The sequence below is a fragment of the Strongylocentrotus purpuratus genome, unplaced genomic scaffold (assembly GCF_000002235.5).
Source record: "Strongylocentrotus purpuratus isolate Spur 01 unplaced genomic scaffold, Spur_5.0 spur5_scaffold_1, whole genome shotgun sequence".
Taxonomy (NCBI): Eukaryota; Metazoa; Echinodermata; class Echinoidea; order Camarodonta; family Strongylocentrotidae; genus Strongylocentrotus; species Strongylocentrotus purpuratus.
Window position 1 is genome coordinate 30,026,445 of NW_022145594.1, and position 16,542 is coordinate 30,042,986.

Here is a 16,542-nt window from a genome sequence, read left to right on the forward strand (position 1 = left end):
CATGTAGTAAATGAAGAGCTTTGATAGCGCTCTCTTAGAGCACATAACCTGGTTGTAACTATTGTCATTTTAAGCCTCCTAAGTATAACTAGTATGTAACTCCTGTATTAAGGATATGATATTTACACTGGCTATCCATCTCTAATCTCTACATCTCCACCTCTCGTATCATAATTATGCTCTAAACCTCCCCTTTCTTCTCTCATTCACTTTAAATTGATACCCCCTCTATCTCTTTCCCTACACATATATACATCCTCTTCCCTAGCTCCCTCTATCTCCCACTCTCATGCACCTCATCTCTCTCTCTCCCTTCCTCCCTTGATCCTCCCCCCTCACTCTCTTCCCTCCCTCTATCTCCCACTCGCATGCACCTCATCTCTCTCTCTCCCTTCCCAGTCCCTTGATCCTCCTCTCACTCTCTTCCCTCCCTCTATCTCCCACTCTCATGCACCTCATCTCTCTCTCTCCCTTCCCAGTCCCTTGATCCTCCCCCTCACTCTCTTCCCTCCCTCTATCTTCCACTCTCATGCATCTCATCTCTCTCTCTCCCTTCCCAGTCCCTTGATCCACCCCCTCACTCTCTTCTCTCCCTCAATCTCCCACTCTCATTCACCTCATCTCTCTCTCTCCCTTCCTCCCTTGATCCTCCCCTCACTCTCTTCCCTCCCTCTATCTCCCACTCTCATGCACCTCATCTCTCTCTCTCCCTTCCTCCCTTGATCCTCCCCCTTACTCTCTTCCCTCCCTCTATCTCCCACTCTCATGCACCTCATCTCTCTCTCTCCCTTCCTCCCTTGATCGTCCCCTCACTCTCTTCCCTCCCTCTATCTCCGACTCTCATGCACCTCATCTCTCTCTCTCTCCCTTCCTCCCTTGACCCTCCCCCTCACTCTCTTCCCTCCCTCTATCTCCCACTCTCATGCACCTGATCTCTCCCTCTCCCTTCCTCCCTTGATCCTCCCCCTCACTCTCTTCCCTCCCTCTATCTCCCACTCTCATGCACCTCATCTCTCTCTATCTCCCTTCCTCCCTTGATCCTCCCCTCACTCTCTTCCCTCCCTCTATCTCCCACTTTCATGCATCTCATCTCTCTCTCTCTCTCCCTTCCTCCCTTGATCCTCCCTCACTCTCATCCCTCCCTCTCTCTCCCACTCTCATGCACCTCATCTCTCTCTCTCTCCCTTCCTCCCTTGATCCTCCCCTCACTCTCTTCCCTCCCTCTATCTCCCACTCTCATGCATCTCATCTCTCTCTCTCCCTTCCTCCCTTGATCCTCCCCTCACTCTCTTCCCTCCCTCTATCTCCCACTCTCATGCACATCATCTCTCTCTCTCCCTTCCTCCCTTGATCATCCCCCTCACTCTCTTCCCTCCCTCTATCTCCCACTCTCATGCACCTCATCTCTCTCTCTCTCCCTTCCTCCCTTGATCCTCCCCTCACTCTCTTCCCTCCCTCTATCTCCCACTTTCATGCATCTCATCTCTCTTTCTCTCTCCCTTCCTCCCTTGATCCTCCCCTCACTCTCTTCCCTCCCTCTATCTCCCACTCTCATGCACCTCATCTCTCTCTCTCCCTTCCCAGTCCCTTGATCATCCCCCTCACTCTCTTCCCTCCCTCTATCTCCCACTCTCATGCACCTCATCTCTCTCTCTCCCTTCCTCCCTTGATCATCCCCCTCACTCTCTTCCCTCTCTCTATCTTGCACTCTCATGCACCTCATCTCTCTCTCTCCCTTCCTCCCTTGATCCTCCCCTCACTCTCTTCCCTCCCTCTATCTCCCACTCTCATGCACATCATCTCTCTCTCTCCCTTCCTCCCTTGATCCACCCCCTCACTCTCTTCCCTCTCTCTATCTTCCACTCTCATGCACCTCATCTCTCTCTCTCCCTTCCTCCCTTGATCCTCCCCTCACTCTCTCCCTCCCTCTATCTCCCACTCTCATGCACATCATCTCTCTGTCTCTCCCTTCCTCCCTTGATCATCCCCCTCACTCTCTTCCCTCCCTCTATCTCCCACTCTCATGCACATCATCTCTCTGTCTCTCCCTTCCTCCCTTGATCCTCCCCTCACTTTCTTCCCTCCCTCTATCTCTCTCTCTCATCTCTCACTTCCTCGATCCTCCCCTCACTCTCTTCCCTCCCTCCATCTCCCACTCTCATCTCTCCCTTCCTCCCTTGATCCTCCCCTCACTCTCTTCCCTCCCTCTATCTTCCACTCTCATGCACATCATCTCTCTCTCTCCCTTCCTCCCTTGATCCTCCCCCTCACTCTCTTCCCTCCCTCTATCTCCCACTCGCATGCACCTCATCTCTCTCTCTCTCCCTTCCTCCCTTGATCATTCCCTCACTCTCTCCTCCCCCCTCTATCTCCCACTCTCATGCAGCTCATCTCTCTCTCTCCCTTCCTCCCTTGATGATCCTCCCCTCACTCTCTCCCCCCCCTCTATCTCCCACTCTCATGCAGCTCATCTCTCTCTCTCCCTTCCTCCCTTGATGATCCTCCCCTCACTCTCTTCCCTTCCTCTATCTCTTACTCTCATGCACCTCATCTCTCTCTCTCCCTTCCTCCCTTGATCCACCCCCTCACTCTCTTCCCTCCCTCTATCTCCCACTCTCATGCACATCATCTCTCTCTCTCCCTTCCTCCCTTGATCCACCCCCTCACTCTCTTCCCTCTCTCTATCTTCCACTCTCATGCACCTCATCTCTCTTTCCCTTCCTCCCTTGATCCTCCCCTCACTCTCTTCCCTTCCTCTATCTCTCACTCTCATGCACATCATCTCTCTCTCTCCCGTCCTACCCTCCCTCCCACCCCCTCTCTCTGGATTTAAACCTAATAAATACTGAATTCAGAAATTCAGAAATACTTTAATCTTTGGCACATACTCAGTACACATAAACATAGTAAGCACAAACATGATTGTTATGAACATATTTCAAATGTAATGAAATTTTAATTTCAGTTAATTTGGTATTCTTTGCATATCTTATACATACAAGGCTGTAAACTTACAAACTATAAGATCATCTGATTCGAATAACAGTGATCAGATTTTCTTCTCGAGGTTGGAAACATTCTTTTATTGCTACATCTTTCTCATAAAAATCATGTATCTTCAAAGAATATTGATTTATACACTGATAGAAAGTATGTCCTACAGTAAACACACACTGGTATGCTGGTTTGTATTAAAAATGGTGATTTTTACATTTTCAACATGTCACAGAGTTCAGGATTTCAATGCATATCTCCCTCCTATACAAGAAGCTCTTGGCATCAAGGTTAATATCAAATCACATGACCACTTTGTTCATACATGCAGGCCTTCAGCATAAGGCACACAAAACTTGGTACACATCTACTCATAGGCCTGATAGTTAAAATGGAAGAACAAAAATACAACAATGCTATTAAGTACTGGAATAATCCTTGAATTGTGGTATGTATATACATGTAGTTGATCCAGATGTACATTATCACAACTTCACTCATTCCTGCCAACTTTTCACTTCAGGAAGATAGACAAATTCTCTTTCTGTTTATAGTATATACAAAGCATAAGGCACACAAAACTTTGGTACACATCTACTGATAGTTCAAATGGAAGAAGATGGAGAAAAAAATATATATTGTCAAGTACTGGAATAATTCCTTAATTGTAGAGTTGGGCCAGATAAACATTATCACAGTTTCGCTCATTCCAGCCAACTTTTCACTTCAGGAAGATACAACAAATTTTGTCTCTGTTTATAGTATATAAAAAATCATAAGGCACGCAAAACTTGGTACATATCTACTGATAGTTAAAAATAGAAAAAGGCCCCAAAAAAATCAAGTACTAGAATAATCCCTGAATTGTATATGTACATACATGTAGAGTCGGGCCAGATATACATTATCACAATTTCACTCATTCCTACCAACTTTGCACTTCAGGAAGATAAACAAATATGGTCTCTGTTTAATATATATAGTATATACATCACTAATTACTCTGAGATGAGTGACTCCTGATAGGAACGAATGAAGTTGAGAAAATCTGAGTAAAATGAGTTTCTTCCCAGTACATGTAAACTTTCGGGGCCCAACTGTGTAAACGCAACTTGTGTGAGCCTGACCAAAATGCATACAATCAAGTACAACATGGTAATTTAAATACTTAATAAAATTACAAACACATTACAAAACAACCTCAAAGTCAATATTGCATTCTGAGGACTCTTCCATAAAAAGTTGAAATCAAAATTACATTTTCAACCAATTGGGGTCATGTATTTAGTAATTGTGTTTACTTTTTGAGTAATGTTGTGTTTGACATTGCAACTTTTGAAGCAAGAGGGCCCTCGATCGTAACGAAATCCAATTTCCAGACAAACTAGCTCAAAGGAACTCTCGGTCCTGTTTCATAAAACTTGCTACCAATAACAAGTGTCACATTTTCTATGACAAATTGGCTCTCAACCATTCAAATGCAACAATTTCAATAGCTTATAATAGTTATTGCAACTTGTTATTGATAACAAGTTTCATAAAACAGGGCCCAAGTTTCAAATTTCATTCTTGCAACTTACTTCTATGAGTGCAGACAAAAATAAAAGATTTCAGTAAGTCATCCTTCACAGCTATTTTTTTCTGAATTGCTAATGATCAGGCGTTACACCTTGGGATATTAAGTAACACAACTGGTTGACCAGCTGCTTGTCATGGTGGTAAGAACAGAATTGTTTTCAGCCCAGTGGAACAAACGTTTACGTTGTTTGACAATATTATGTCAGCTATATAATTTTATCATGAAATTGAAAAATGTATTGATCAAACAAATCTAACAGAAAAGAAATTCATGAAAAAGTGTTTTTATTTCGACCATCAATTTTGTTGTTATTGTGTTTACGTTTTAAGTCATAATCTGTCATATAAAATAAATTGAATGCAGTATATGATTGATTTTTGCTTTGGTAAAATTTTTTAATATAAATTTTAGTTTGACCAAGTGATGTAAATATGGAATTTTGCATGATTGTAGATGTAAAGGAATCCTGTGGATGAGGGGAAAAAATGGATGAGGGTCAACATTTGATCCTATGATCCAGGCTATACTTTATGAAATATATAGGGTTATGGTCGCACTTTATTTTGAGTTCAGGTAATAATGTTTACGGTTAGGTACACGTAATATGATATATTTATTGTGTATGAATATAACGTTGCTATGTTGTGATATGAAGTTCATTGAATTTGCTGTTTCATTTCTAGTGTTAAATATTATAATTTTATGTTTACAGTAATATGTAAGGCCTGAAGTTGAAGTTAACATTTTGGTAAGTGTAGGAAACCGACGCGGAACAACTGTCGTACAACCGACTCGGAGATAGTTCTATATGATCCAGTAGCACATAATCAAACTGTGCAATCTGGATGGTTGTGCACTGCCATTGTGTGGCTCTCGAAGGTATTCTGATGGCTGTGATGTCCATCATAGGTCATCCTCCTCGTCTGAGACGTAATCCTCCTCTTCTGAGGTTGAAGCTGGAATTTTGGTTAGTGTAGGAAGCCGACGCAGAAAGACTGTCACAGTAGCAAGTGTCGTAGAACCCTCTTGGAGATAGTTCTATACGATCGAGCAGCACATAATCCAGCTATGCGATCTTGATGGTTGAAGGTATTCTGATGGCTGTGATGTCCATCATAGGTCATCCTCCTGGTCCAAGACGTCATCATCCTCGTCCGAGACGCTAACCTCCTCGTCCGAGTCTGTAAAGTCAAATGCATCCTCCCTGCATTGATGTTGAGGAAAGAAGATAAAATATAGGTTTGGGGGATAGGATCTGGGCCCTGTAACATATGAAGTGACTAACAATCCAATCAATTGTAAAAATCTCCACTTTTGCTGCAATTAATTGTTTAAGCATTGTATTTACCTGTAACGAAGAAGATACATGTATCAGGGAAACCTGCATGTACAATCAAGATTTTGGATAATATTAATAGTAACTTTCAATGTTACACGGCCTAGGCACCGAAGGCCTGAGGTGGTATTCTGAAATTCATGCTTTCTTTTATGCTAGTGAAAAAATGTTTCCTGTTAAAGCAAAGATAAATAAGAAAAGTCTTTGATTAATTCTCGATATCACCAATATATTACAAATACCAGCATGTTACATTCAGGCCTCGTTTCAAATGCACTCTGGGATAGTTTGGTGACCAAGTCGCCGGCTGTGATTGTGTGTCTGTGTACTCTATTTTCTGACAGTACTCACAGTGATTTATCAACGATTCTCAACGCTTTCAAGAGTGCATCATTACTTAAAACGTATGAAATATTTACACATACTAAAATTAACATATTTGGTGTTGTGATTGGAAAGAGCAAGTAGGAGCGTAGAAATAATAATGTCACCTTTCGTTGGTTATGTTCATTGGCAAGAGTGAAACCTTGTCTGAAATATTAAAGGATGTGACTACATTAAAGGGTTCGTTGGCTTTTTAGATGACCAATGGACATACTCCATTCTGGTGGGATATTCTAAAGTTAAGCCTATCATTTTCTTGAAGTTTCAAGAAGGTCCTTCCATTGTTTTAATCTAGACATCGATAAGATTTGGAGGATCTTTCTCTTGTTTGTCATTGCTGCCGTCACCAAAAACAAAGAACCTAGATGTAGCTTTCAGAGACGTACCTATGTACATTGGCTCAAAGTTACTTCAGAGAGGCTTCATCTGTGCATTTTGGGCATATTGGCGATAGCGAGAATTTCTATGTAAAGCTGGCTATGTATTTGTACAGTTTAGAGATGAATCTGCACCAACACCTACAATTAGTCCCATTCCATGCAACCTCAATTTATGATAATTAACATAATTTTCACTTTTTGAATGTAGCAGACGTAATAAGTATATTGCACAGAATATAACCCAAGAAAACTAAAACTTATGTTTATTGGGGACACTTGTATATATTGTTCACAGCCGTCAGGCTGAATAGGATAGGTGCCTAACCGGCCTCAACAAGAGCAGATAGATCCTGTAATGAACGAATAAAACATCCACCATTTTTTTTATACGAAAAATATCCTAGATCCTTGTTATTTGATTTAAAGAGACTTTCAAGATTGTTCTTAGTAATTATCGCTGATAAATAAATCCAAATTTAATAGGCTTAATTTAGCGCCAACACAGGGATAGGGGCACTTACCTCTTCAAGCATCAATGCACAGTGATATACATGTATTAATCCACACACAGTATATAAAGCATATTAAACTCTACATGCCCTGCTGTGGAAAGATCGTTAAATAGTACTAGAAACTATAGCATGCTTTTTCATGGAAAAACATGTAATATTCTCAGTAAAGGAATCATACATGACCCTGCTTAACCAATCATTTGATTAGGATCTAGGAGTAAGTTGTATAGCAATAAAATTAATATGTAATTCATTATGTTTAATAGTTCACTTACCGTCGAAAGTCAGTGAGTGACTGCAGGAATGAATCAAAATCCGCTTGGGGAACTCCATTGAACATGAAATTTCCATTACTGATTTGAGGAAAAGAATCCTGAAAAGAAATGTATGAGCATGATTGGTGATAAAGATTCATGTAGTTTCCCTCCATTCCAGTCTGGCTGACATACTTTAACATACATGTACATACCAGGTCAGTACTCTCTCTGGCATATAGACTTAGTATCCTTATTATGTTGACAACTCCTATATGCCCCCCCACCCCTCCCCACCACATACACACACATACAAAAAAGCTATGTTGATTGAACTGGTCAATATTTTCAACAGAACTTTATGCCGACACCCCATCCTCCCTGATCATGCACATGCCCAAAACAAAAAGAACAAAAAAACAACAACAAAATCTGTGCTTAAAATAAGTACACTGTGATCAAGATCTCCATCCTTGTTTAGTGACTATTCAATCTGACGTATACTCTCAGACCCATGATGACATTATTCAAACCTTATGAATTGATTTGAACTATTTGTATTATTAGTCTTTAGAGTACTTCAGTGATTTGTTTATACTGAAATTGTATTATTGCGTAACTAGTAACACAACACTCTCCCCCCCAAAAAAACAAACAAACAAACTAGATGGAATTCGACTCCGCGCAGTCGAAAATGATGCCTCCGTCAAAGAGCAATTTTACAAACCAAAACAGAAGAAATTTTTCGAATTCAAGTTCAATTGTAATTCATTAACAGGTTCTCAGAATATCGTGATTACAAGCAATTTCTCATATACATATATGACCCTTTGATCTTTGACCTCATGACCCTAAAATCTACTCAGTTCATTGGCTCTGCAAGATGTCCTGAGTTAAATAGTAATCCATCTGTCAGTTCTAATGAGAATGCGTTCACAAGCTATTTTTGCATACATAATGAGCCCATGACCTTTGACCTTATGAACGAAGAATCTACTCAGTTCATTGGCTCTGCAAGTAACATACATGACCTAATTTTGGCAGGAATCCATCAATCGGCTCTTGAGATAACGCGATCACGAGCTGTGTTTGCATACATAATGTGCGCTGTGGCCTTTGACCTTTGACCATGTGACCCCAAAATCTAATCAGTTCATCGGCTCTGCAAGTAACATACATAACCAAGTTTGGCAGCAATCCATCAATCGGTTCTTGAGATAACGCGATCACGAGCTGTTTTTGCATACATAATGAGCTCTGTGACCTTTGACCTTTGACCTCGTGACCCCAAAATCTAATCTGTTTATTGGCTCTGCAAGATACATACATGACCAAAGTTTGGCAGGAATCCATTAATCGGTTCTTCAGATAACGCGATCACGAGCTGTTTTTGCATACAAAATAAGCCCTGTGATCTTTGATCTTTGACCTCGTGACCCCAAAATCTAATCAGTTCATCAACTCTGCAAGTAATATACATGACCTAAGTTTGGCAGGAATCCATCAGTCGGTTCTTGAGATAATGCGATCATGAGCTGTTTTTGCATACATAATGAGCCCTGTGACCTTTGACCTCGTGACCCCAAAATCTAATCAGTTCATCCGCTCTGTAAGATACATACATGACCAAAGTTTGGCAGAAATCCATGAACCGGTTCTTCAGATAACGCGATCACAAGAACGGGAAGTACGTACGTACAGACGTATGTACAGACGTACAGACGGACGGCCAGACAACCCTAAAACATAATGCCTCCGGCTACTTCGTAACTGAGGCATAAAAACTCCTTAAACTCATCTCCAATGCTGCATGTGTACCTGAATTCATCATGGCATGGATAAAGAGTACAAACACACATACATACCTGTAAGGTTGACGCCTTTGCATTCAGTGCAGAATAGAACTCCTCCTGGAAATCCTTTCCATCTAGTAGCAGGTCAGTCAGGTTTGGCATGGAACACAAAGCATCCACTAGGTAATGTGTACAGGCTGATGTTGGACACCTAATGTGTACAAGCCTGACAGTTTGGACCTACATGTATAGAAACAGTGATTCATGAAAGTACATTACCAGAGTACAAGTTTCATTGAATTACTGCAAATATAACTGGGTGCTCTGATATACATGTATGTGTATGGCTATGCTTGGGTGACAAATGCAATGGGCTTTATATAGTCAAATATAGGATTTGGATAAGGGCTACAAATAGGTTTGAGCTCAGGTTTAGTGATAGGAATACTTTTTGGTGCAGGGATCAAGTTAAGAATTTGGTTAGTACAGGATGGAAAGCACAGAAAAATTGTTGATGGGCATGCGTTCAAATAACAGGAGGATCGACAAACACAGCCATAGTGCATTTTCTCACTTCATAGTGATACAAACAGTGATTCATTCAAGGAATATATCCTAACAGGTACCCACTTATATTACTTCACCTAGGACAAGTTTGGCAAATGTAGATTAATGTCTTGCCAAACAACATGAGTGCTACGTATGGCAGGGATTCGAACCCCATACCTCATGGTTCATATCCATACAGTGACCTATCCAATAGACCACGAACACCTCTACATGAACAATGGTTGATAACAATTATTTTAGAATGTATAATACCCATAAACGGGTAACTGATTTTAATAAATAGAGATGTATTTGTCTTTGGAGAATTAAATATAAAACAAAGAAGAAACTATCACTTTTTTTTTATTATTTAGACACATTTTTGACATTGCCTTACTGCTATAATACATTTGTGACTAAATTAATGCATTATACATGAATGTGTATGTAGAGTGTGTACATGTAGATTTGCTTAAAATAAGTACTGTGATCTAGATCTTCATTCTTGTTGAGTGAGTATTGAATCTGAAGTATACTAAGATACTACTTTCAGACCCATGAGGATATAATTCCCACTATATGAATTGCTCTGAACTTAAAAATATGAAAATTACAAACAAAATCATTTGTATCCACTAGTCTTTAGAGTCCTTCCGTAATCTGTTTATACTGAAATTGTTTTACTGCATAAGTAGCGACATGACACTCTCCATCCCCCAAAAAAGCTTACTTAAAAACTTTAAGTTAGTCTTCATTAAACCAAAATATCTTTTCTGAGGCAATCCTTTAAAAGTGATGTTTTTTGCAGAACATCATATTTTTAACTCGAGCCATCTGAATTCTGTATCTTACACTGCACATGAAAACCCCTCTTTTTATAATACTGTTCCTTTGTCTGCTAAGACTATTATACATTTTCATATAAAAAAAATTACACGTTGAAAAATTATTGACTGCATGTTGTTAAAATATCATACTAGTAACTCCTAATACTCATCTCCACTGCTGCATGTGTACATGAATTCATCATGGCATGGATACAGAGTACAAACACACATACACACCTGTAAGGTTGACGCCTTTGCATTCAGTGTAGAATAGAACTCCTCCCGGAAATCCTTTCCACGTAGTATCAGGCCAGTCAGGTTTGGCATGGAACACAAAGCATCTACTAGGTAATGTGAAAAGGCTGTTGTTGGACACCTAACACGATCAAGCATGACAGATTGGACCTACATGTATACAAACAGTGATTCATACAAGTACATTACCAGAGTACACGTTTTCATTGAATTACTGCAAATATAACTGGGTGCTCTGATATACATGTATGTGTATGGCTATGCTTGGGTGACAAATGCAATGGGCTTTATATAGTCAAATATAGGATTTGGATAAGGGCTACAAATAGGTTTGAGCTCAGGTTTAGTGATAGGAATACTTTTTGGTGCAGGGATCAAGTCCCCCCCCCCAAAAAAAAAAAAAGCTTACTTAAAAACTTTAAGTTAGTCTTCATTAAACCAAAATATCTTTTCTGAGGCAATCCTTTAAAAGTGATGTTTTTAGCAGAACATCATATTTTTAACTCGAGCCATCTGAATTCTGTATCTTACACTGCACATGAAAACCCCTCTTTTTATAATACTGTTCCTTTGTCTGCTAAGACTATTATACATTTTCATATAAACAAATTAACACGTTGAAAAATTATTGACTGCATGTTGTTAAAATATCATACTAGTAACTCCTAATACTCATCTCCACTGCTGCATGTGTACATGAATTCATCATGGCATGGATACAGAGTACAAACACACATACACACCTGTAAGGTTGACGCCTTTGCATTCAGTGCAGAATAGAACTCCTCCTGGAAATCATTTCCCTGTAGTTTCAGGTTAGTCAGGTTTGGCATGGAACACAGAGCATCTCCTAGGTAATGTGAAGAGGCTGATGTTGGACACCTAACATCTTTAAGCCAGACAGAGTGGACCTACATGTATACAAACAGTGATTCATACAAGTACATTACCAGAGTACACGTTTTCATTGAATTACTGCAAATATAACTGGGTGCTCTGATATACATGTATGTGTATGACTACGCTTGGGTGACAAATGCAATGGGCTTGATATAGTCAAATATAGGATTTGGATCAGGGCTACAAATAGGTTTGAGCTCAGGTTTAGTGATAGGAATACTTTTTGGTGCAGGGATCAAGTCCCCCCAAAAAGCTTACTTAAAAACTTTAAGTTAGTCTTCATTAAACCAAAATATCTTTTCTGAGGCAATCCTTTAAAAGTGATGTTTTTTGCAGAACATCATATTTTTAACTCGAGCCATCTGAATTCTGTATCTTACACTGCACATGAAAACCCCTCTATTTATAATACTGTTCCTTTGTCTGCTAAGACTATTATACATTTTCATATGAAAAAATTAACATGTTGACAAAATATTGACAGCATGTTGCTAAAATAGCATAACTCCTTAAATTCATCTCCACTGCTGCATGTGTACCTGAATTCGTCATGGCATGGATGTAGAGTACAAACACACATACATACCTGTAAGGTTGACGCCTTTGCATTCAGTGCAGAATAGAACTCCTCCTTTAAATCCTTTCCCTGTAGTGTCAGGCTAGTCAGGTTTGGCATGGAACACAAAGCATCCGCTAGGTAATGTGAAGAGGCTGATGTTGGACGCCTAATGTCAATGAGCGTGACAGTTTGGACCTACATGTATACAAACAGTGATTCATACAAGTACATTACCAGAGTACACGTTTTCATTGAATTACTGCAAATATAACTGGGTGCTCTGATATACATGTATGTGTATGGCTATGCTTGGGTGACAAATGCAATGGGCTTTATATAGTCAAATATTGGATTTGGATAGGGACTGCAAATAGGTTTGAGCTCAGGTTTAGTGATAGGAATACTTTTTGGTGCAGGGATCAAGTTAAGAATTTGGTTAGTACAGGATGGAAAGCACAGAAAAATTGTTGATGGGCATGCGTTAAAACAACAGGAGGATCGACAAACACAGCCATAGTGCATTTTCTCACTACATAGTGATACAAACAGTGATTCATTAAAGTACATTACCAGAATACATGTATTTATTGAATGACTGCAAATATAACTGGGTGCTCCAATATACATGTATGTGTATGGCTAAGCTCAGTTGACAAATGTTCTGGGCTTTATTAAGTCACAAATATATATAGGATCCGCATGAGAGCTGCAAATAGGCTTTGAGCTTAGGTTTAGTCTTACGGTTTATTATAGATTTTAGTGCTGGGTTAAGTTCAGAAATCGGTTAGTTCAGGGTAGTGGGCGCAGAAAATGCATCAAAAAAGATTTATAGGACTAACTTTTACTATTATAGCCGTAGTACATGTAACTACTGCGTATTCATCTGAGTAATTGCATCCATCCAAAATATTTATGAACAAAAACAAACACAGGACGCTGAGTAAAACCCAGCTCATCTTGAACATAACTACAATATGAAGGTTACATGCACGTTAACTTGCCAAATAGATTTTCAATTTCATTAATTTACATATACTTCTAGATCAACATGTATGTTTCTCCATATATAACTTTTGTTTACTAGCTGTCATCATGTGATGAGGCTGGTGTGAGGCACTCAACATCATGAAGGCAGAGAGTCTTGATCTGTACAGAAATTGAATGACTGAAATAGGTTTAACCCTATTTAGCCCGGGCTATTTTGAAACTGCATAGCCCGGGGGGGGGGGGGGGGGGGGGGGCTTCTAAGGCCCCCCCCCCCTATGATCTCGACCGTGAAACACCCGATCGTCGCGAAAATTTGCATACATGTCAAGTGAAGTGTATAGAATACTATGGTAATTTCAATTTTTTGAAAAATTCACTCAGCATATTTATCGTAATTTATGCAAATAAGGTCATCAAATTCACATTTTTGCCCATAAATTAGACATTATTCATATTCTAAGCATTCTTTCTCACTACAAATATTTTTAGACCATTTGGAATAATAATACAACACAAAAAATTGAAAAACCAGGGTTATTCCTCATGTTATCTATTGTTTTGATAATTTTTTATGTATTTCTTTGTTTTTTTAACTTACCGTATGTATTTTATTGTTTTTATTGTTTTATTTTATTTCCAACTATAATTCAACTATTTGGACCCAAAAATAAACACCTAAACTATAAACAAGACCAAATAACCAATGTTTTATCTCTTTATTTGAAAAATGAGATTTCCATATGTTTTGTACACAAATCACAAAAATGAGCGATTTTCGGGCTGACATGCAAAGACAAAATGACACGTGACTTCATAATGGTAGGTTTGATTTTCAAAAAATTTCTTTCAAAAGATGCGCAAGACTCGAAAGAAAAAAGTCACAAAATTTCAGTGCAAGATTTTCTTGCGTTAAAAAATTATCGCGTAAAATGTCGAGGGGGGGGGGGACTTCTCAAGCCCCTCCCCCCCCCCCGGGCTAAATAGGGTTAACACTGGTAGATGGATGGGGAGCAGGAATTTTGTAAACATGTGGTCAGAGACCGCATCAATGAAAGGGTCTTGTTGGGCTAGTATTTATTTGCACAGAGTAGTTTTCCCAATATTAGTCCTTTGTATACTTTTATAAGTTAAATCAGACAGTGAGAAGTCAGAATGTGTATTATTTATATGTTTTAAAATACTGAGTACCTTCAGGTGATTTTTATGTACATTATAGTAAGATCAAAAGTGCATGAAAATATAAGGCCTTTGTCAAGAGTCAGGGATAGACAGTCCAATAGGATATGACCATACTGAAGATTCAGGTAAGAGGAAGATCAGGAATTCCTGAGCGTAGGAGCGAATTGCAGTGATTCTACTGTATTTTAGAGGTATGTGAATTAAATGCAAATCTTCTCAGTAAAATATTCAGTCAAGCACCTTTTCATTGTAATTCAAATATTTAGACCAGCATTGCTAAAGATAATATTCTATTAGAGAGTTTAAAGAATGATAATTTTATTTACAAGCGTAAAATGATTATGATGATTATAATAATAGATGTTATATTGTACATGAAAGTAGTCTAGCTATAGAACATATACATTCCTTACTATAATTTTCCTTTGTGGTTCGTATTATGTGGCCTGCTATGTTTTAATAATTTGTATGTACTATAGTTCTGTTGAATGAAGACATAATACCATCAAGGCAACAACAAAATAGCTGAATACCTAGGGGGCAAAACCTTAATTTGGGGGGTTTTGGTCGGGATGTTGTAGGTCGGTCGGTATAAACATGATTAGAGGATCTTCCTGCACAATTTCTAGGTGGACTACCCTGACAATATTTTTCTGGAAAAAAAGATAGTCAATAATTAGAAGATAATTTTGTAACAGAACATCATTTTACCATGCATGTGGTGTCAATGGAAGAAAATTTAATTATCTACAAGATGATACCACATTCATGATGATTGAATTTATTTTACATAATAATAATAATAATAAATAATAGGATAACTATATAGCACCAGTATCCGGCAAGCTCTGACGCTCATGGTGCTTTACGCATATTACCGAGTTATTTCTCCATATTTCAATCACTTTTGAAACTGAAGAATTAAAAATATATAGAAAACCTTCCTAATATTAGTTGAATACGATCTGAAAATTACAGGTTCATTGATTTTTATGTAAAAAAATGTATAGCGTAGTAAAGTTCATTTTGGACAATATGCACAGACCAGTTCCTTGATGATACGTTTAACGTGCGTCGTCATTGCCGCATATCTGTCAGGTTTGCCCTTGCAACTGAAACGTGAATCATCTAATTGCATTCTATCCTTTTTCTTAATGATTGAAGGGACAGTGAACGGTTGGGCTGGGCGATGGGGGAGACACAAGTGGCAGGGGCAATTCATAAATTCCCCCAAAAATTAGTAATTCTGATTTGTAATTAATACAAATTGTGTAAGGTAATTGTAGAATCTCGGTTTTTGTATGACATGGTCAAATAAAACATAGAATCCTGTCTGGATCTACAAATATTTTAATGAAGTTCTATAAATGACTAATCCAGAAAAACAGAATATTCTGGATTATTTGTAAGGGTTGGCAGGTATGTAATATTAGTTGAATATGATCTGAAAATTACAGATGTTTTGCTTTTCATGTAAAAAAAGTTATAGCATAACAAAGTTCATTTTGGACAATATGCAGTTTAGTTCCCTGATAATACATTTAATATGAGTCATCATTGCCGCATACCGTATGTGTCAAGCTTGCAACTGAAACGTGAATGATTAATTGCATTCTTCCCTTTTTCTATAAATGACTAAACAGAGTTGTTAGCAACATCAGAGAGACAGGAAATCAAACATTACAAGTACATTTCAACTAATAGAATGATGAAGAAACTATCAGAAACTTCCTAACCAGCTTGAACCTTTTGGTATGAGGTAGGAATTTCAGTTGCAGGTTTGAGGATGTAGTAAGTTTTGCTAACTCAAATCAGAATATTTTTACTCTTAGCAAACTTTTGGATTATTGATAAAATATTATCTAGCAGCTTATTACAGAATTTCCATATGTAATCATCTGGCATCACTATGGAGCAATCCTGAAGATTCTTCTCAAGGACTCTGTATTAAAACATTACCTGATGTAAATATAAGAGAAAGTGAACCAATAAATATATAGTTTCTTATACTAGTTCCACTTTAACACTTGTAGATTAGAATAAACCTTAATATA

The 16,542-nt window shown here is 38.6% G+C and overlaps 1 protein-coding gene across 1 annotated transcript in view; it reads right to left on the minus strand.

Annotated features, from left to right (window-relative positions):
• Positions 1 to 4,978: 4,978 nt before the first annotated feature.
• Positions 4,979 to 16,542, minus strand: part of LOC105444093 — a 32,200-nt gene continuing 20,636 nt past the window's right edge. Inside the window, exons 6-8 of the mRNA XM_030978006.1 lie at positions 12,350 to 12,517; positions 7,461 to 7,558; positions 4,979 to 5,777 (exon numbers count right to left, since the gene is read on the minus strand). Coding sequence (XP_030833866.1) covers positions 5,687 to 5,777; positions 7,461 to 7,558; positions 12,350 to 12,517 — 357 coding nt within the window. The 3' untranslated portion in view covers positions 4,979 to 5,686. The remainder of the gene's footprint in view (positions 5,778 to 7,460; positions 7,559 to 12,349; positions 12,518 to 16,542) is intronic.